The sequence below is a fragment of the Ornithorhynchus anatinus genome, chromosome 2 (genome assembly GCF_004115215.2).
Source record: "Ornithorhynchus anatinus isolate Pmale09 chromosome 2, mOrnAna1.pri.v4, whole genome shotgun sequence".
NCBI classification, from domain to species: Eukaryota; Metazoa; Chordata; class Mammalia; order Monotremata; family Ornithorhynchidae; genus Ornithorhynchus; species Ornithorhynchus anatinus.
In genome coordinates, this window is record NC_041729.1 from 55021149 (window position 1) to 55044060 (window position 22912).

General features: G+C 44.7%; 1 protein-coding gene across 10 annotated transcripts in view; it reads left to right on the forward strand.

The window, feature by feature from the left end:
- CLEC16A (C-type lectin domain containing 16A) overlaps positions 1–22912 on the forward strand; it is a 276263-nt gene that overhangs the window by 71428 nt on the left and 181923 nt on the right. For 7 of the 10 annotated variants that reach the window (XM_029050671.2, XM_029050607.2, XM_029050625.2 and 4 more), the window contains one exon: positions 5774–6002. In XM_029050671.2, the coding sequence (XP_028906504.1) occupies positions 5774–6002 (229 nt within the window). The remainder of the gene's footprint in view (positions 1–5773; positions 6003–22912) is intronic. The other 3 variants (XM_029050635.2, XM_029050647.2, XM_029050641.2) reach the window with 1 other exon arrangement.

Sequence of the window (22912 nt, forward strand, 5' to 3'; positions counted from 1 at the left end):
GCTTAACAAATACCATTATTGTTGTTATTATTTTCAGAGTTTAGTTCAGTGCTCTGCACATTGTAGGCCCGTAATAAATTCTGTAACTACTTCTCTTTAGTAGCAGAACCAGCACTTTCATCTGTATAATAGAGATTAAATCCTAGTAATAATAATAATGATGGTATTTGCTAAGTACTTACTATTTGTAAAGCACTGTTCTAAGTGCTGGGGTAGATAATAATGTTGGTATTTGTTAAGTGCTTACTACGTGCAGAGCACTGTTCTAAGCGCTGGGGTAGATACAGGGGAATGAGGTTGTCCCACGTGAGGCTCACGGTCTTCATCCCCATTTTACAGATAAGGTAACTGAGGCAACGGGAAGTGAAGTAACTTGCCCAAAGTCACACAGCTGACAAGCGGCAGAGCCAGGATTCGAACCCATGACCTCTGACTCCCAAGCCCGGGCTCTTTCCACTGAGCCACGTTGCAAGCTAATCACGTTGGAGAGAGTGTCTGTCCCACATGGGGCTCAGTCTTAATCCCCATTTTACAGAGGAGGTAACTGAGGAATAGAGAAGCTAAAGCGGCTTGCCCAAGGTCACACAGCAGACAGGTGGCAGAGCCAGAATTAGAACCCAGGTCCCTCTGACTCCAAGGCCCCGTGCTCTATCCAGTGGGCTCTGCTGCCTCCCAAATCCTACCCCCTCCTTCTTAGACTCTAAGCCCCATGTATCCAACCTGACCACAGTGCTTAAGCATTGCTTGGCATAAGGGTACTTTAATTATAATCCTATAATACACTATAATATAATAAAAGTACTATAAAGTACAATAATTATAATCCTATAATACACTATAAGTACTATAAATAGTAATATTAAGACTGGAGATCATTCTAAATGTCCCAGAAAGTTGGAGAGACTCCTAACTCCACATTTCTCTCTCCATCTCTTGCTCTCACAGCCACTGAGAAGGAAGGAAATGATGCTCAAGTTTGGGGTGGTGACTTAATGTCCTTAAATTTTTCGAGGGGGGAGCAGTTTTAGGAGGGAAGGGTCGCTCCGCTTCTTCAGGATTTCCCCGGTCTGATTTTCCTGAATCGAAAACAATTCTCAGAGAGTGAGTTGGGCAGCTTCTGAATCTGAGTTGTCTCCTTTCAGGCCTTCAATCAGTCGACGATATTTGTTGAGTGCTTTCTCTAAGCAGACCACTGTAGTAAGCGCTTGGGAGAGTAGAGTACGACAGAATCAGTGGACAGGTTCCCTGCCCATTGCAAGTCTGTAGCCTTGAAGACTCATAGTGCTCAAATCTATGGTGGGATTTTGTCGATATGCCCCCTGGGGTAAAGTGCTTAAGTGTTGCCTTCCTAAGGGAAACTGAGGGTAATGTGTCTTATTCGGTTTAGAGAACTATCGAATTACTTGAATAGAAAGAGTTTGATTGCGGTCTTAATTGAAATGACCCTTTAAGTGTCATTTTAGTTCTCCTTTCTAGGTGTCTTAACTGCCTCACTACCTGCCAAAGCTCCTGTGAGAAAATAGTACCAGTGGAGTTAGGTGGTGTGTGTGTGTGTTGGTTTTGTTTTAAGCTGGTGGTAAAGTCATGGGCTAACCATCATCTAACTGGTTCTCATCAATTAACTTTTTAAGACGAGCTGCCATTTTCATGGATTGCATCTGACCTCCCTCCCTCTTCCCCCATCCGGGAGACTTCAGAGTATTTAGAGTATTCAGAGTAATCCCAGCTCTGCCACTTGTCGGCTGTGTGACTGTGGGCAAGTCACTTAACTTCTCTGTGCCTCAGTTACCTCATCTTTAAAATGGGGATTAAGACTGTGAGCCCCACGTGGGGCAACCTGATTCCCCTGTGTCTACCCCAGCGCTTAGAACAGTGCTCTGCACATAGTAAGCGCTTAACAAATACCAACATCATTCTTTTTATTCTTTATTAGATTTTGCAGATATCTGAAGGGAATAATCCATCAGTCAATCTGTCAGTGGTATCTCTTGAGCGCTCATTAGATGCAGAGCACCGTACTAAGCGCTTGGGAGAGTACCTCACAGCAGTTTGCAGACACGTTCCCTGCCCACAATGAGCTTACAGTCTTCACGTAGCTGTGAAATGCGACAAATTCATTTCCAACCAAGCGGCTCTCACTTTTCATAGTCAAGGCCTTTGAGGTTTGGTGGATTTTTAAAGGTCCAAATCCAGATACTTAGCTAATATTTCTAGACATAATAATAATTATGGTGTTTGTTAAGCGCTTGCTATGTGCCAAGCACTCTTCTAAACACTGGGGTAGATTGAAGGTGATCAGGTTGTTCCACTTGGGGCTCACAGTCTTAATCCCCATTTTACAGATGAGGTAACTGAGGCATAGAGAAGTTAAGTGGCTTGCCTAAGGCCACACAGCAGACTGGTGGCGGAGCCGGGATTAGAACCCACGTCCTCTGCCTCCCTCTTTCTACTAAGTCATGCTGTTGAAAATGGGATTATCTGCCCCGGCCCTGCTCAGTAATATTTTTAATACTCAGGTCATGTGTTGATCACTTTTTTTCGTCCGCTGTCGGTTGACTACCGTCACTGAACTTAGTACCACAGGAGGCCTAAAGGGGTTAAAGCAGTTTGGAAACATCCTCAGCCTAGCTTAGGACCCAGGAGATCATGACCTTGTGGTCTATTCGTGTGAATGTTAACCTGAATATCAGGCTAATGAATCTCTGTTCAGCCAGGCTCGAATCAGGTCTTCGGTTAGGGTAGGATTTGTTTAGTGCCCTGCTCAAAGATTTATTGTACACAGAATCAAAACCATCAGAAAGGAAACCTCGTTATCTCCTCGGTCTATCTTACAGTTTAGACTTCAGTTAGACCTGCAGAAGAGCAGTTACTGCCTGGGTTTGTCAGGAAAACCTGAGCTTGCTTTGTAGCCACAGCATTTGGTAAATATAAGCCATCTCTAACAAGAAACATGCACGTCGTTTGGTGGTAAAATATGCTGCCTGCCTTTTTTTCTGAGAAGATAACTCCAAAGTCTCTCTAAGTCACAACGATCTTTACAGCTACACTGTTGTTTCTGATTTGAAGTGGGATTTATAATAATAATAATGTTGGTAGTAAACGCTTACTACGTGCAGAGCACTGTTCTGAGCGCTGGGGTAGATACAGGGGAATGAGGTTGTCCCACGGGAGGCTCACAGTCTTCATCCCCATTTTACAGATGAGGGAACTGAGGCACAGAGAAGTGAAGTGACTTGCCCACCGTCGCACAGCTGACAAGGGGCAGAGTCGGGATACGAACCCACAACCTCTGACTCCCAAGCCCGGGCTCTTTCCGCTGAGCCACGCTGCTTCTCTAATTTATCACTATTAATATGGCGCTGAAGCACTTACTGTGTGTCAAGCACTTTTCTAGAGAAGCAGCGTGGCTCAGTGGAAAGAGCGCGGGCTTGGGAGTCAGAGGTCACTGATTCTAATCCTGGCTCCGCTGCTAGTCAGCTGTGTGACCTTGGGCAAGTCACTTCACTTATCTGTGCCTCAGTTACCTCATCTGTCAAATGGGGATTAAAACTGTGAGCCCCACGTGGGACATCCTGCTCACCTTGTAACCCCCAGCGTTTAGAACAGTGCTTTGCAAATACCACAATTTATTTATTTTATTTAAGTGCCGGGGTAGATACGAGTTAATTCAGACACAGTCCCTGTTCCACACGGGACTCACAGTCTAGGAGGGAGAATAGCTGTTGAATGGCTATGTTATAGGTGAAGACACTGAAGCCTAGAGAAGTGAAACGACTTGCCCAAGGTCACGCAGCACACAGGTGGCAGAGCTGGAATTAAAACCCAAGTCCGGTGACTCCCAGGCCCATGCTGTTTTCACCGGGCCATGCTGCTCAGCTAATGTGACTTTCATTGAAATGGTATTCAAGTATGTTATCTGTTTTTTAGCAATTGGGGATTCTTTGAAATCTAAGGTTATGTGGATTCAATTAAGAGATAAAATGAAGTTTCAGCATTCTCGGAAATCGTTCTAATTCATTTGCGGTTGTAAGGTGCAGGCTGAAGAGATTTCTTAGGACTGTGACTTCCACTCTGGTTAAGCCTCTCGGTGATCATTCTGAATTTTATGGGTTTAATGTTACTAATGCTTTGCTAATTCACACATTTTCAAGGCTGCTATTGTGTCTAAATTTAATCAATTTGCAGTTTAGTGTCCTTATGTTAAAGCTCCTCTAAATCTGTAAACTGGCTGTGGGCTGGGAAAGTGTCTGTTATATTGTTATATTGTACTCTCCCAAGTGTTTTAGTACAGTATTCTGCACATAGTAAGTGCTCAGTAAATACTATTGGCTGACTGTAAAATGGGAATTTCATTACCTGTTCCTCCTCCTGCTAAGTGCTGGGGAGGTAGAAAGCAAGCAATTACAGATTCCCCGTGTCCAAGACACGGATATTTTTCCAATTGCTTAGTACAGTTCTCTGCACGCGGCAAACGCTCAATGAAGGCCAATGATCAGTGTTTTCCTGAATAAATACTATTACTCCTCCTCTGTGCCTCAGTTGTTTCATCTGTAAAATGGGGTTATGACACCTGCTCACTCTCCCTCTCAGACTGTGAGCCCCACGCGATTATGGCGCTGTGACTTGATTGTGATCAGAGAAGCAGCATGGCCTAGTAGAAAGACCGTGGGCCTGGGAGTCAGAAAGCCTGTGTTCTAGTCCCAGCTCTGCCTCACACCTGCTGTGTGACTTTGGACCAGTCACTTCCCTTCTCTGTGCCTCAGTTCCCTCATCTCCAAATTAGAGTTTCAATCCCGGTCCTCCTTCCACCTTTACTGTGAGCCCAATGTGGAACCCGATGATCTCGTATCTACCCCAGTGCTTAGAACAGTTCAAAGCACATAGCGGGTGCTTAACAAAATCACCACCATTATTATTATCGATCGATCGATTCCACTCCAACAGCAGCCTCCCGGACCTCCCAAGTGGCTTTGAGAGTCTGCCAGACTGACCGTGCTGCCTGGGGTGCTGTTGATTACCTTCTCCCCAGTTCTCTTCTTCGGGATGTCAGTTGCCCTGTAGTATGGAATCAAACTTGAGGCCTTTCAGGACTGCAAGGGCAGAGGGCAAGGAGGCTGGGTGCGGAGACGGAAGCGGAAGTCTAAAACAAGAAAGCAGCGTGGCCTAGAGGATAGAGCCCGGGCCTGGGAGTCAGACGGAACTGAATTCTAATCCCGGCCCCGCCGCTTGTCTGCTGTGTGACCTCGGGTGGGTCAGTTCAGTTCTCCGGGCCTCAGTTACCTCATCTGTAAAGTGGGGGTAAAAACTCGGGGGGAGGACAGGGACTGTGTCCAACCTGATTTTTCTACCGCAGTGCATAGTACAATGCCTGGCACATAGTAAGCGCTTAACAAATACTGTAAAAAAAGTGCTCCGTGAATCAGACTAACAGGCCGATATCGGAAGAGTGCAGAAAGCTCAGAGGGATGCAGTCCTCCTAATGTTAATTTTATCAGCACAGTTTAGTCCATGGTGATTTTAGGTTGAAATTTCCCTTAAGCTTTGCATGTGAAGAACCAGAGGCAAAACATAGGTTTGGTCCTGGAAAAAAGTCTCTTCAAAAACTCACTTAGGGATGACATGGCCCCCCGGGTGCTCTTAGACAGCTACCTTTTAAGCCGTTAAAGATCAATCATGCTTTTGCAAGACTTTATCAGTTGAGTTCTAAGCTGTAAATGACTGTAAAAGGAATTTTCAAGTTAATTTGTGTGCCCTTTTCATCTGATTCTTTTAGACAAAGTCAAGCATTAGATGTTTCATTAAACCGACAGAGACCCTGGAGAGATCTCTTGAGATAAATAAGCAGAAGGGGAAGAAAAGGGTGCAGAAGAGACCCAATTACAAAAATGTTGGTGAGGAAGAGGAAGAGGAGAAAGGACCTGAAGAAACGCCAGAAGATTCTGAGAAATCTAAAGGTACAGAGGGTAGTACAAAAGGCATCAAGACAAGTGGGGAGAGTGAAGGTGAGTATACCAATGAATAAAAACCATGCTGACTTTGTGTAACATTGATTTGGATGATCGTTTTTCATCCAAATTTCCCTCATTGGTGGCCCATGTGTGCTTTTTGTTCATTTGTTATACTTGATGCATATTTGCAAAATAAGCCGAATCATTCATTCTTTCCTTTTTCTTTCGAGAAATGATTCTGGTTTATTTTTCACCTCCCCATCATGCAGAGTTTAAGCTAAAATCTGGGAAAATGTACTCCTGTCTGTGGAACAGTTTAGCATGTCGAGTATTTTGCACATGTGTTTCGAACACCCGGTCTGCATACGTTTTGCAACAGAGACAGACACCCCTCAGCTTTACGTACATCACTGCTTAAGAGGAGAAGATATTTGGCGGCTGGGTATTTTGGGCTTCTTTTTTTTTTTTTGCCCTGTGAATGACTGTGGTCAAAGTACGCATCCAGTGTTGTGACAACCCTTTTAAGTGACATAAACATTTCTGCTAATTTATGGATGTGTGAGTCTTAATCTTTAGAATCATCTTTCCGAATTAGTGAGCCAGTAGAGGGTGCTCTCTAACAGTGTTTCTCAGTTCCTTTTAAGGTAAAATGTTGGGTTTTCCAAAGCATGAAATCGGTGATTAATAAGAAGTTATTTTGAGTAATAATAATAATGGTTGTACTTGTTAAGCGCTTACTGTGTGCAAAGCACTGTTCTAAGCGCTGGGGGGATACGAGGTGATCAGGTTGTCCCACGTGGGGCTCACAGTCTCAATCCCCATTTTCCAGATGAGGTAACTGAGGCCCAGTGAAGTGACTGGCCCAAAGTCACACAGCCGACAAGCGGCGGAGCTGGGATTAGAACCCGCGACCTCTGACTCCCAAGCCCGGGCTCGAATCTGCTGCCCCCCCCAACTCCCTCCCCCACCCCCACATTCTCACCTAGCTCTCACCAATTTTTTGGCTGTTGTGATTTCTCTGGGTAATGGCCAGAAAAGATGCCCCATTCCCATTTTGATAACGTTAAAGGAGAGTATTAGATGGCGTTTGAAAAAAAAAAAATTGCCCATCATAGGCTCTTTGGGTTCAAAATATAGAAGCCATTTTTGGTCATAGAAAATTTATGGTTTGACAGGCCTTGCCAAATTTGTGTACCTTGGTTTTGGACAATAAAAGGACAAGCTTGTTGTGGGCAGGGAGCGTATCTGCCAGCTCTCCTGTATTGTACAGTGCTCTGCACACAGTAACAGCTCAATTAAAAAAAAAATTGGTTGAAGGAGAATCTTGCGGAAAACTTACTAACGGAGGGAGAGTTGAGTGAATAAACGTCCCATCTATCCCGTAGCTTAAAAAATATGTTGGCAGAATCATACTGTTTCATCCCTTGTTGAGCAGCATCCATGTCTGTGCTGTGAGCCTAGCAGCAAAATGCCCTACCTCTATTCCAGGCTTTCGTAGGAAGGGTCGCTAACGCTCCATGGCCATGGCCAACATTGTAAACCAAGCATTTCAGGGTAAGGAGTGTGTCCAACTAACTCGGTTGTATTGTACTCTCCCAAAAGCTTAGCACCAGTGCCCTGCACACGGTAAGAGCTCAAAAAAGATTCACTGAAGGAGAATCTTTTGGGAAACGTATTAAAGGAGAGAAAGTTAGTGGAGTGAATGAAAATACCATCTGTCCTATGGCTTGAAAATGATGGCACCAGAACCGTAGTCTTTCATCCCTCGTTCGGCCCTGGTAGTCAAACATCCCCCGTAGCAAAATGCTGCTAGGCTCACAGCACAGTCCTGCTTGCTGCCGAACGAGGGATGAAAGAGTGTGATTTTGCCAACCTAACTTTATTCCAGGCCTTTTTGGGAAAGGTCACAAACAGTCTCAGGCCGTGACCGACATTGTGGACCACGTATTTCAGGACAGGGGATGGGTCCACTAACTCTGTTGTATTGTACTCTCCCAAGCGCTTAGTAGGTGTGCGCTCTGCACCTACTAAATGCTCAATAAATATCATTGATTGCTCTGCAAACAGTAAGCCTTCAATAGATACCACTGATTGATTGTTCTGCAAATAGTAAGGGCTCAGTAAATACCATAGATCGTTTGAGTCCTGCGAAGTCTACTTAGTCAACTTCTCCAGACCTCCCCAAACCCAGTCTGAAGCCAAGATCTCGGAGAGGTTGCTTGCATGCCAGCAATTTACTTACGTTAGTCCAACAGGGGAAGCCCTCTGATTCCAGGTGAGGCACAAACGCATCTGTCTTAGTTCCAGGATGTTGCCATGGGATAGACTTTGCCAGCTTGCCCATAAATCTTTTCCGAGAAATAGCCTTAATTAATTTATTTATGTTCGTGTCTGTGTCCCGCCCTAGACGGTAAGCTCCTTGTGGGCAGGGAGCGGGTCTGCCAACTCTGTTGGTCGGCACTCTCCCAAGCGTTTAGTATAGTGTAAGCTCTCACTGCGATGGATTGGTAGTTGTGGCCAGGGTGGGCAGCGAATTTTTTTTATATTGTGCTCTCCCAGCGCTTAGTACGGTTCTCTGCACAGAGTAAGCGCTCAACAAATGCGACTGAGTGAATGAAGTGAATGAAAGGGAACGTGTCTTCCAACTCTCTTGCGCTGCACTCTCCCAGGGGCGTTAGTACACTGTTCTGCATTCATTCATTCAGTCATATTTACTGAGCTCTTAATGTGTGCAAAACACCGTACTAAACACTTGGGAGAGTACAGTGTAACAGCAAACAGACTCATTCCTGCCCACAGTGAGCTCCCAGTCTAAAAGGGTAGACAGACACTAATATAAATAGATAAAGAAATTACAGATATATACATTTGTGCTGTGGGGATGAGAGGGAGGATGAATGAAAGAGCAAGTAAGAGCAGCTCAGAAGGGAGTGGGAGAAGAGAAAAGGAGGGCTTAGGCAGGGAAGGCTTATTGGAAGAGATGTGCCTTCAATAAGGTTTTGGATTTGGGGAGAACAATTATTGGTCTGATATGAGGAGGGAGGGAGTTCCAAGACGGGGGTAGGATGGGGGGCGCGAGGTCGGTGGCGAGATAGACGAGATCGAGTTACAGTGAGGAGGTTAGCATTAGAGGAACGAAATGTGTGGGCTGGGTTGTAGTGGCGGAGTAGTGAGGTGAGGTAGAAGGGGCCAAGCGACTTTATGGATATATCTTTAGTTAGCTCCTGTAAAAGTTGGGGTGCATAAAGTGGGGTCAGGGCTCGGCGTTGTGACTTGCTAGAAGGTCCCATCTGTAACCTCAGGAGATAGCTTTAGGGGCCTATTACATTTTATTTTTACTTGGGTGTCTAATATCTGCCACTTGTCTGCCAGGTGACCTAGGGAAATCACTTAGATCCTCTGTGCCTCAGTTTCCTCATCTGGAAAATGGGGATTAGGACTGTGAGCCCCATGTGGGAAGGGACTGGGTCCAACCTGATTATCTTGTAACTACCCCAGTGCTAGTACAATGCCTGGCACGTAGTAAGCACTTAACAAATACCACAATTATTATTATTTTTAGGGTCGCTCACCCAAATATCACCATGACCTTATTTGAAAGCCATTTAAAACAATCCGTTTGCTTTGACATTTGGTAAAGGGCAACATCAAAAGTAACACCTCTTCCTGATGGGGTTTTTTAAAAGTATATAGAAAGAATGAAAGCGTTTGCATATAAGAAATTATCTCATTTGAGTCCCACATTTTCTGCCCCTAATTATGAAAGGATTTTTAGAAATCGTATCCATCAGTGGTTTTGAGAGCTTACTGCTATGGCAGAACGGTGTAGTGTGAGCTGTGGTTGTGGGCAAGGATCGTCTCTATTGCTGAATTGTACTTTCCAAGTGCTTAGTACAGTGCTCTACACACAGTAAGCGCTCAATAAATACGACTGAATGAATGAATGAATGAATGCTAGAGACTTCGGAGAGTATAATGCAACAGAATTAGTGGAAGCGTTCCCTGCTCTTAATGGTATTCATTGAATGCTTACTGTGTGTAGGACACTGTACTAAGCACTTGGGAGAGTAAAATGCAATAGAGTTGGTAATAAAAATAATTATAGTATTCATTAAGGTCAAGCGTTGTACTAAGCTGTGGATTAGATCGACGGTAATCAGGTTGGACACAGTCCCTATCCCACCTGGGGCTCATTCTAAGCAGCAGGGAGTAGGATTTAATTCCCATTTCATAGATGAGGAAACTGAGGTGCAGAGAAGTTAAGGTGCTTGCCTAAGGTCACACTGCTGGCAAGTGGCAGAGCTGGGCTTAGAACCCAGGTCCTCCGACTCCCCGGCTATCCCGCTTCCCCGTCCACAAGAAGTTTACAGTCTAGAAGGGGAGACAGACGTGAAAATAAATTACAGCTAGGGGAATGGCAGAGCATAAGGATATGTATAAGTATATGTATAGGAGAAGCAGCGTGGCTCAGTGGACAGAGCTCGGGCTTTGGAGTCAGAGGTCATGAGTTCGAATCTCAGCTCTGCCACTTGTCAGCTGTGTGACTGTGGGCAAGTCACTTCACTTCTCTGTGCCTCAGTTACCTCATCTGTAAGATGGGGATTAAGACTGTGAGCCCCATGTGGGACAACCCGATTCCCCTGTGTCTACCCCAGCGCTTAGAACAGTGCTCTGCACATAGTAAGCGCTCAACAGATACCAACATTATTATTATTATTATAAGTGTTCTGGGGAATGGAGTGAATAGGTTACACAGGAGGGAGGGTGAATGAGGGAAATGAGGATTTAGGGAAGGCCTCTTGGAAGAGATGTGATTTTAGGTTGGTCTTGAAGGTGGGAAGGGTGAAGGGGGAGGAAATTTCAAGCCAGAGAGAGGATATGGACAAGGGGGCAAGGGAGTTGAAACTGAGGTACAGTGAGTAGGTTGGCATTAGTGGAGTGAAGCGTGTGGCTTGGGTCCAAGTAGATCAACGAGAAGAGGTTAGGAGAGGGAAAGCCGACTGAGTGCCCTGAAGCTGACGGTAAGGAGTTTCTCTTTGGTGAGCTGGATTGGCAACCATCGGAGATTTTTCAGGCAGGGAGACACGGAAGCCGAATGGCTTTTCAGGAAGATGATCCGAGTGAAGTTAGGACTGGAGAGGGAAGAGACAGGAGGCTGGAGGTCAGCGAGGAGGTTGGCGCAGTAGTCGAGACAGGTATATGTAAGTTCTTGGATCAGTCATTCATTCAATAGTATTTATTGAGCTCTTACTATGTGCAGAGCACTGTACTAAGCGCTTGGAATGTACAATTAGGCAACAGATAGAGACCGTCCTTGCCCAATGACGGGCTTACAGTCTAATCGGGGGAGACAGATGAACAAAAACAAGGCAACATAATCACGATAAATAGAATCATGGAGGTATAAACCTCATTAGCAAAATAAATAGGGAGATAAATAACATATACAAATATGCACAGTGCTGAGGGGAAGGGGGAAGAGCAGACGGTGGGAGCATGTGAGGGACTTGGGGTCCAAATCAGAGCCCAAGCCTTTCACTCCAGATTTATTGTGGTTTAGTGGAAAGGGCCCGGGCTTGGGAGTCAGAGGTCGTGGGTTCTAATCCTGACGCCGCCACTTGTCTGCTATGTGACCTTGGGCAAGTCACTTCACTTCTCTGGGCCTCAGTGACCACATCTGTAAAATGGGGATGAGCTGTGAGCCTCACGGGGGGCAACCTGATGACCCTGTCTCTCCCCCAGCGCTTAGAACAGTGCTCTGCACCTGGTAAGCGCTCAACAAATACTATCATGATTGTTATTTAGGCCCATCATCAAGTGGCAGGCCCAGCAATCCAGCATGATAACAGTTTGGTTGGGCAGGAAGGGGCAGATTGTAGAGAGTCTGTGAAGGTAGAACTGACAAAATTTGGTAGCAGACTGAAAATACAATTTGAACCAGAGGGGTGAATCAAGGATAATTTATTTATTTATTGACTCTATTTATTGCCGTTGTTCTTGTCTGCCTGTCTCCCCCGATTAGACTGTAGGCCCGTCAAAGGGCAGGGACTGTCTCTATCTGTTGCCGACTTGTACATTCCAAGCGCTTAGTACAGTGCTCTGCACATAGTAAGCGTTCAATAAATACTGTTGAATGAATGAATAATGTCAAGGTTATGGGCTTGGAAGACAGAGGTTGGTGGTTTTGCCTACAGTGATGGGAATTGTAGCGTATTAAAGTTAACGGTATTACAATCTAAAAGGAATAAGAAGAATCTGCTATGGAATTTTGTAGCTAAAGAAATGTTAAGCAACTTCATCCTCCCTGGGATACAGATGGCTTATCTCTTCAGTTTCAATTCAGATGGAGATCTTTTTTTGTTAGAGGGCATTTGGCAGCTTATTCAAAGAAAGAGGTGTTGTGAACTATGGGATTGGAGTGTTGAACTTTGTGATCAGAAGATTTTAGCCAACCCTTAAAAATTCACTGATGGAAATAGTTTGCATAATTCTGAATCTTAATCTCAATATTACCCTTTAACTCTAAATTGCTGGTCGGGGTGACACTTCTAGCTCCAAACAAAGCTAGAAAAAAAACTGAAGAAAGAAGAAGGAAAGCCAGCCCTGCAGCAACCTAAGTCCCATAACTTGCTTTCGGGTAGCGATGTGGGCTTTAGAGTCTTTAGGTCTCATCTTTTCGGCGGGTTCCCTTTCTGCCTTTAAGTAAATGCAGAATTCAAGCTGTGATTGACGCGGTAAACGTTTTGGCCAGTCTAACAATGAGAAACTAATGAGACTCTGCCCCAAACTGAAAATAAATCTGCAGAAACTTTGCTGAAATCTTTAGGGGCCTTTATGCAAGGTAGTTTATCTGTGGCACCAGATGGTATTTGCCCGAGGGGCCCTGAGATTGTGATTTGGGGATGAGGAGAAGGAGCTTTCTTCAGCATGAAAATCCAGAGACCCTTTATTATTCATTCATTCAGTGGTATTTATTGAGTGCTTACTACTACTACTAATAATAATGATGGTATTTGTTAAGCGCTTACTACATGTCATGCACTGTTCTAAGCACTGGGATAGATACGAGGTAATCATGTTGCCCGGTGTGGGGCTCATAGGCTTCATCCCCATTGGACAGATGGGGTAACTGAGGCACAGAGCAGTTAAGTGACTCACCCAAAGTCACACAGCTGACAAATAATAATGTTGGTATTTGTTAAGCGCTTACTGTGTGCAGAGCACTGTTCTAAGCGCTGGGGTAGACACAGGGGAATCAGGTTGTCGCACGTGGGGCTCACAGTCTTAATCCCCAGTTTACAGATGAGGTAACTGAGGCACAGAGAAGTGAAGTGACTTGCCCACAGTCACACAGCTGACAAGGGGCAGAGCTGGGATTCGAACTCATGACCTCTGACTCCAAAGCCCGTGCTCTTTCCACTGAGCCCCGCTGCTTCTCTAATGGCAGGGGTGGGATTAAAACCCATGACCTCTGACTCCCAAGCCTGTGCTCTTTCCTCTAAACCACCCTGCTTCTTGTCTGCAGAGCACTGCACTGCGCGCTTGGGAAAGTACAACACAACAATAAACAGTGGCATTCCTTGCCCACAACGATCTTGCAGTCTGTATGGGAGGAGACAGACACCAATACAAATAAATAAAAGTACAATTATGCACGTAAATGCTGTGGGGTTGGAGGAGGGGAAGAGCAAAGGGAGCAAGTCAGGGTGACACAGAAGGGAATGGGAGATGAGGAAGAGTGGGGCTTAATCTGGGAAGGCCTCTTGGAGGAGATGTGCCTTCAGTAAGGCTTTGAAGGAGGGGAGAGTAATCGTTTGTCCGATTTGAGGAGGGAGAGCATTCCAGACCAGAGGCATGATGTGGGCTAGGGATCGGCGGCGAGACAGGCAAGGGGGAGGCACATTGAGAAGTTTAAAATTCTCTCTGGCGTTGGCTTGCAAGAAATAGTTCTCCTACCTTTCTGTCTTCTCTTCTATCTCCTTTGCCAATTCTTCTTCTTTTCCTTCCTCCCTTTAGTTGTGGTTGTTTCCCTGGGCTCAGATCTGGGCCCCCGGGCTTTGCTTTTATGTGGATCATGTCTGCTCACGTGGTTCCCTTTACCACTTCTGGGATGATCCAGTGATAATCAAGAATGAAAAAAGGCCAGAGGTGCTGGGAGAGCTGCATGGAGTAGTTAAAAGCTTTGACTGGAGCATTGGTTTTGCGAATGGAGAGAATGAGTCTCTAAAAGATGACTTTTAGAAATAAATATATTTCCAGCCCTGCCCCTAACCTCTTGCCTAATCTCCAAGAAGAGCATCGTGGCCTGGTGGAAAGAGCACGGGCCTGGGAGTCAGAGGACCTGGATTCTAATCCTGGTTCAAACACCTGTGTGAACCTGGGCAAGTCACTTGTCTGGGCCTCAATTACCTCATCTGCAAAACGGGGTTTCAATATCTGTTCTCCCTCCTACTTAGACTGTGAGCCCCATGTGGGATCTGATTATCTTGCACCTACCCCAGTGCTTAGTACAGGGCTTATTATCTTTAAGCACCATATTTCTTCCGTTCGCATGGTTAGCTCCTGTGGTTATTCTGCCACTACATGAAGCTCAACATGTAATCTGTAATTTGTCATCTGTCTCAAACTCTTTATCTCCTGCAATCCCCATCACTGTCAAAGGCATCACTTCCCCCCTACACACACCCCAGTCTCTCACATTTGTAATCTTCCCGTCTTCTCTGACTCATCTTTCTCTCTCTCTGAATCTCTCCGTCATTCCTCACATTCGACTGACAGGTTTTCCCCCAGTAATATTTAATGGTTCCATCGCATTCTCTCCATTCGCAAAGCCAGTGCTCCAGTCCAAGCTTTTAACTACTCCATGCAGCTCTCCCAGCACCTCTGGCCTTTTTTCATTCTTGATTATCATTGGATCACAGACTCTTTGAAGGAACGGATCCTGTCTTGTTTTCCTCTCTTTACTCTCCACAGAGCAGTGTGCACAGGGACCGCTTATTCAGTACTTTTGAATGAATGAATGAATAAAAGTTGGATGGGAATGCCACTGGCCAAATTTCTAACCCAGTTCACTCAATTGAATTCTGTCCATATGGAGATCAGGGATCTTGGCCATGTCGGGGTTGATGAGCTGTCTGGCGCTAGAGATAATGAGTATTATTAAAGTCAAACGTGACCATTCTTCTGAGTAATAATAAAAATCTGTCTGGCCACGCCCAAGCCATTCATACATTTCAATCCGAAACGGTTTTTGGAGGGGTGAAGCTAAGGGACTGATACGACGCATCTGCTTGTACCTCCCTTCCCAAAAAGCTTTTGAGAGTCAACCTAGCTGCTTTTCCATACATCATATAAGGACCAGGCTTTTCTTTGGGTATTCTAGGCATTTTCGCTTCATAAAATTTTAACTCACAGGCTAGTCGATTAAGTTCTGTCTTTGGTTTCCTAGGTAACCAACAGTAGCACTGCTTTGTCCTGCGATTCCTAATCATCCTCTTCATTTCTTTCACTTTATTAGTCTTTCATTTCATTATTTGCTAAAGTGATTGGTGGAATAAGAGCTATCGGACCAGTAGATGTAAAATTTGGGGAACTAAAGGGCTAGTTGAGGTATGGTCATACAGCATTTATTAATGCTATTTCAGTGTAAATTTTAATCCATGTACTACCACATCATTCACCACCATCCGCCTATTCCTACAGGAAGTTGTCATGAGCCTTGGCTTCCTTCTCCTTCCTTCCCTTTTTTTAAAAATGATATCTATTAAGCACTTGCTATGTGGCCAACATTGTTATAAGCATTGAAGGTAGCATATTCCTGCAGCTGTGACTAATGGGATTTTGGAGATTTTTTTTTCCATTTTTGGATCAGTAACAAAATCCCAGCTCTGCCACCTGTCTTCTGTGTGACCTTGGACAAATCACTTCACTTCCCTGTGTTTCAGTTCCCTCATTGGTAAAATGGGGATTAAGGCTATGAGCCTTCCATGGGGCATGGGCTGTGCCCAGCCTAATTTGCTTGTTTCTACCCCAGAGCTCAGTATGATGTCCGACTCATAATAAGCCCGACCTCGTGAAGAGAGTTTAGGACTGGAAGTCTGGAGATCTAGGTTCTAATCCCAGTTCCGCCACTTGCTGGCCGAGTGACTTGGGCACATCACTTCTTTCTGCTTCAGTCTCTTTGTCTGCAAAATAAGGATTAAATCCTACTCCCTCCTACCTAGACTGTGATCAGTTTGCGAGAAAGGGACTAGGTCCAACCATATCAGCTTGTGCCTAATCCTAGGATTTAGAACAGTGGTTGGCACATGGTAAGCGCCTAACAAGTACCATTAAAAAAAAAAACCAAAATAAACCAAAAAAACCCCCTTTCCTGTGCTTCAGTTTCCTCATCTGTCCCTGGGTGGGATATAATTTCTCCGTGACTCAGTTCCCCCATCAGCAAAATTAGGATGATGCTTCCCTTTCCTCCCAGCCCCCGCCATTAGAAAGATGTAGCATGGGCAGGCAGACATTTCACATTTTGGAGAGAGGAGAGGGAGACTGACCCTCATGGAAACAGCTCCCTGTCAGCAGCATGGTCGTTGAATATAAGGACTTCTCCTTGTGCTGTATGCCACATTTACATGCATAATTTGCCTCCACCATGTAATTTTTTCTCCACTCTCTCCTGCCCCCCGATTTTTGAGGAGGAAATAAGTTTTGTTTTTAGTACATTCCAGGAATTTGGAAGGAGTTCTAGTAGGAAGAGGAGAGGGGTCAGAAGTGGTAATATCAAAGAGCCAGATCACTGTGGGAAAGGAAAGTTTCTTTAAAATGATCATGCCAGGAGGCGGCAGGGGGTAGTTTCTTAATTCACTAAGTTAAGGGAAAGAGCCTCGCCTAGTGGAAAGAGCACAAGCCTGGGAGTCAGAGGACTTGAGTTCTACTCATTCATTCAGTTGTATTTATTGAGCGCTTACTGTGTGCAGAACACTGTACTAAGTGCTTAATGTATGACCATGGACACGTCACCTCAATTCTCTGTACCTCAGGTCCCTCATCTGCAAAGTGAGGATTCAGTCCCTATTCTACCTTTTAGACTCTGAGCCCCATGTGAGACCTGGTTATCTTGTATCTACCCCAGCACTTAATACAGTGCTTGGCACATAGTAAGCGCTTAACATATACCACAGTTATTATCATTATTATTATTAATATTCTCTATTTTAAGCAACATTTGGGAGAGTGCGGTAGAAGAGACTCAATGTCAGAAGCACTCGTCTCTTTCTCTTCCTTCCTCCCATCCTTATTTTTCTCCTCATCTTTTTTTTCTCCTGCTCCTCTGCTAGATTTAATTATGTGACCTCACGTTATAGTCCCACCCTGTGTTAATGTTATTATGCAGAAAGGTGGGGCAGCTGTGCAAACAGATATGGCATCTTCTCTTCCCATGTCTTTTGAGGGGCAGTTGAAGTCCATTCTAATTTCATTATCCAACTTCGGTGTAAACATGTTAAACCTAAAGAGAAGCCTTTTTTACTTCACTGCCAGGAAGAAAAAAATGAAGAAAATATTTGCTGAGTCTTGTTTCTTCTTGTGAAAGCATGTTTTCATTAGCTCTCTTTGCCCTAGTGTGAGAGTGTCCCTCCCCCGTTATGCCAACAGGCCTCAGATTACCTGATATGAAAACTAGAGCAGTTTTGGTTCTGTTGACACTTCTTTGAAGACCTCTCTCTCAGTGGGGAAATGAGATATTGTTTTTTTTTCTTGGTACATATCTGTGTGGAACATAACCAATGTGTAAGGACAAAGCTAACATTAACAGGGATTGTTTTGAGCAAGCAAAACTCTTTCTGGAGGCACAGTTTTTTTAATGGTATTTGGTAAGTGCTTACTATGGGCCAGACATTGTACTAAGCACTGGGATAGATACAGGCTAATTAGGTTGGACACGGTCCGTGTCTCACGTACTTAAGCCCCATTTTACCAATAAGGAAAATGAGAGACAGAGAGGTGAAGTGACCTGTTCAAGGTCACCCAACAGACAAGTGGTGGAGCTGGGATTAGAACCCAAGTCCTGTGACTCCCAGGCCCAGGATCTGTCCTCCAGGGCATGCAGCTTCTAGCCACATCTCACTAATCCCTCTTCCAAGCCCACCCATTAGATTGTCAGGCTGCTTTTCTGGCTTTCTTTCTTTTTCTTAATTTGTCCCCAGCCTGACACGTTATTTTCTGTGAGCTGGTGGAACAGAATGGGAATGAGGGGGAGCCTTACTCCTGGCCGTGCAGGTTGGACGAGATCATGACGTGGGAATAGGTTGGTGGTGGTATCCTGCAAAAAAGAGATTTTCACACTTGTGCTGTTTCTTTTCCCCAACTTTGGGACTTAAGTATACAGTTGGACAGCCATTTATTTAGATGGAGGGAGTTCCTTTCCAAACAAAACAGAGAAGTAGTGTGGCTTAGGGACAAGAGCACAGACCTGGGAGCTAGAGGACCTGGGTTCTAACCCCAGCCCCTCCACCTGCCTGCTGTGTAACCTCGGGCAACTCATTTAACTTTTCTGTGCCTTGGCTACCTTATCTGTAAAATGGGGATTAAAGACTGTAAACCCTATATTGGACAGGGACTGTGTCCAACCTTAAATCTACCCCAGTGCTTAGTACAGTACCTGGCACATAGTAAATGCTTAACAAAGACAATAAAAAAGCAAAAAAAAATTCCAATCTTTAGAACATCGCTCTGCCTAACTGAAGTGCTTCATAAATACTATTGACTGATTAATTTTGATCTGCTTTCACACCTACCTCTCCTGACCTAATGGTGACAACTATCACCGAAGCAGTTGTCAATAACTTAGAAGGGTTGGGAGAGAAGGAAAGAGTGGAGAAAGGTGATGAAATGAGATGAAGGATGATTTTTAGAGAAGTCCCCTCTTGCCTTAGGGGCAAGTACCCGATAGAAGTTTTTGGAGAGGAATATGATAACCTCGTGCTATCACAGCCTGACACTGTGAAGTGTGAAAAACTATCTTTTTTAAATATAAATACACAAATCAAAGTGAATACCAAAGAAAGAAGTTTTTTAGTTCAGTTATATTGCAGTGCCATTACAGATAAAACCTCGTTAAAATGTGTAAGGCACCTAATGTTAGAAAAGAAAGATCCTGCCAATTTGATAGCGATACAGAAAGGCTAAAAGCAGAGTTAAGGTGAGAGTAGTTTCATAGACATCCTTACTGTAGTAAGTGCTTGTCTGCCATTGACTTACTCAGCAATCAGTGGAGTTTATCCAGTTCTTACTGTATGCAGAGCACTGTACTTAGCATTTGGGAGAGCATAAAATGGTGATGGTATTTGTTAAGCGCTTACTATGTGCCAGACACTGTACTAAACAGTTGAGTTGGTGGATACAATCCCTGTCCTTGAAGATCTTACATTCTAGATGGGGAGACAGACATTACATTGAAGTAGAGGAAATGGGTGAATATAAAGTTGTGTACATTAGTGCTGTGGGGCTGGGGTGGGGCTGAATATCAAGTGTTTAAGGGGTACAGATCCCAGGGCATAAGTGACGTGGAAAAGAGGGTGAATAGGGGAAATCAGGGCTTGGCCATGGTCGGCCTGTTGGGAGAAGATATGGTTTTAGTAGGGCTTTGAAAGTGGGGAGAGTGGTTGTCTGTCAGATAGGAAGGGGGAGGGAGAAACAGGTACTGAATCCCCATTTTATGAATGAGGAAACAGGCACAGAGAAATTCAGTGACTGGTCCAAGGTCACACAAAAAGCAAGAGGCGGAGCAGGGATTAGAACTCAGGCTTTCCGACTTTCAGGCTAGTACTGGATTCTTGATTAATCCCGAGATCTCCCCAGGTTATTGCCCTCCTTACTGCTGCTTCAGCACTTCTGTACCCCTAAGCACTGGTGTATTTATGAACATATCTCTTATGCCCTATTTCATAAGCACTAATTCATCTACTTACTCCTTTTTCTGTCTTCCTACTGTCTGTATATTATTTTAGTTTCTATCTCCACCATTGCAGTGTCAACTCCTTGAGGGTAATGATCATGTCATCTCAGACAGATTTGCTCTCACAGTCATAGTACATTATACACACTGAACTAGTCAATAAATACTGCTGATTGGTTGACTGAGCATAGGTTTTTCCATTAGGCCTGGTTTTTGTTTTATGATATTTGCATAGAAAGTAGAGTGGATCGGTTTTTTTCTCTGTCTTGTGCTCTGCAGGAGCCCTTTGAAGTAAACTATTCTATATCTTACATTATATATTACCCACGTCAGATTGGCGATCTTGAAAAAAGAAACGACGCTGCTCTTTGCATTGTACTTTTCTACTTAGCTACACATATGATATAACCAAATTAACTCTGGCAGTTTAGTTGGTATCTTTGATGAAAGTGTGCATCTGTGAATGTTTCCTTCTACGCTGGTAGTTGCGTATTCAGTTCAGTTATGCAGAGCGTAGTATTGAAGCCATGCGATTATTCCAAGTTAGTAGCCGTGTTCTTAAAAAAATTGAAAATCTCTGTCACGGAGAAAGTGCTTTTGGATTCTCCTTGTAATGCAAAGTGAATTGAATGCTGTCCACCCTAATTGAGTCAGGTGATGAGTGGATTTTTGGATAAATGCCCCTGAAGAATGCTTTTGGGGTTCCTATTGATCACATTCCTGAAAAGGATAGAAGCTTGCAAAGTGCCCGTTCTACAAAACACGCTGTCTCACAAATTGGCGAGAGCCGGTTTCTCCCGTAACTTGACTTCATTTAGTCTTGTACAGGGAGTAGGTTTGCCTGCTTGTTTGTGCCCATTTGTTTTAGCTAATAATCTATGCTAGCATCATGGGGAGAAATCAGAGTTGGGCTTTTTTCCCTGACTGATGAGGATCAGTGGATTTGAATTTATTAAGCCCTTACTTTGTGCAGGGCACTGTACTAAGGGCTTGGGAGAGTGGATAGAGTACAGTCCTGGAAATCGGAAGGACCTGGATTCCTAATCCAAGCTCCACCTGTTATCTGTTGGGTGACCTTGGGTGAATAAATGCTCTTTGCCTCCATTTCCTTGTCCGTAAAATGAGGATTAAGACTGTGATCCCCGGGTGGGGCATGGACTGTGTTCAAACTGATTAGCTTGTATGTACCCCAGCGCTTAATTAATGGACACCATTAAAAAAAAGACTACATTATAAGAGGTGGTAGACATGATCTCTTCCCACAGTGAGTTTACAGTCTAGAGGAGGAGTCAGACATTAAAATAAATGATGGGTGTATATATATATATATATATATATATATATATATATATATATATATATAAGTGCTATGGGGCTGAGGGTGGGGTGAATAAAAGGTACAAATCCTAGTGTAAGGAGAATGAAGAACGGAGAGGGAGTAGGGAAAATGAGAGATTAATTGGGGAAGACCTCATGGAGAAGATGTGATTTTAATAAGGCTTCAAAGGTGGGGAGAGTAATGGTCTGTCTGATATGAAGGAGGAGAGAGCTCTAGGCCAGAGGCAGGAAGTGGGCGGAGGGTCAGCGGTGAAATAGATGAGATCGAGCTACAGTGAATAGGTTGGTATTAGAGGAGTGAATGTGCTAGATTGTTGTAGGAAATCAGTGAGGTAAGATAAGCGGGAACAAGGTGATTGCTTTAAAGCTGATGGTAAGGAATTTCTTTTTGATGCAGAGGTGGATGGGAAACCACTGGAGATTCTTGAGGAGTGGGGAAACGTGGGCTGAATGGGTTTTTAGAAAAATGCTCCGGACAGCAGAGTGAAGTATGAACTGGAGTGGGGAGAGACAGGAGGCAGGGAGGTCAGCAAGGAGGCTGATGCAGTAGTAGTCAGACCCTGATGGATAAGTGCTTGGATCAATGTGATAGCAGGTCAGATGGATGGGAAAGGGCAAATTTTAGCAAGTCTGAAGTGTGAGCCGACAGATTTTGGTGACAGATCGATTGTGTGGGTTGAATGAGAAACAGCACGGCCTAGTGGAAAGATCATGGGCCCGAGAGTTAGGAGACCAGCTCTGCCGCTTGTCTGCTATGGACCTTGGGCTAGTCACTTAACTTCTCCATGCCTCATTACCTCCTCTGTAAAATGGCGATTGGGATTGTGTGGCCACTGCACTACGTCCAAGCTGGTCTTCTTCTATCCACCCCCAAGCAGCGTGGCTTAGTTGAAAGAGCACGGGCTTGGGATTCAGAGGTCGTGGGTTCCAATCCCGGCTCTGCCGCTTATCAGCTCTGTGACTTTGGGCAAGCCACTTAACTTCTCTGTGCCTCAGTGACCTCATCTGTAAAATGGGGATTAAGACTGTGAGCCCCACGGGGACAACCTCATTACCTTGTATCGAGCCCAGTGCTTAGAACCGTGCTTGGCGCATAGTAAGCACTAAAATACCTAAAGAAAAAAATGAGAGTGCTGAACGGAAGATGGTGCCAAGGTTACGGGCCTGTGAGACAGAAAAGATGGTGATGCCTTCTACAGAGATGGGGAAGGCAGGTTGTGGATGGAAGATAAGGAGTTCTGTTTTGGACATGGTAAGTTTGAGGGATTGGTAGGACGTCCAAGTAGAGATGTCCTGAGGCAGGAGGAAATACAAGACTGCAAAGAAGGATACAGATTTGGGAATCATCCACATGGAAATGGTAGTTGAAGCCATGGGAATGAATGAGTTCTCTAAGGGAATGGGGGGGGGGGGTTAGATGGAGAATGGAAGGGGACCCAGATATGAACCCTGAGGGACTCCCACAGCTAGGGGGTGGGAGGCAGAAGCCAAGAAAGAGACTGAGAATGAATGGCCAGAGAGATAGGAGGAGACCCGAGAGAGGACAGTGTCAGCGAAGCCAGGGTAGCTAACGTTTCCAGGAGAAGGGGATCATTCACAGCTGAGAAGTGGAGGAGGATGAGGATGACATAGAGACCATTGGATTTGGCAAGAAGGAGGTCATTGGTGACCTTTGAGA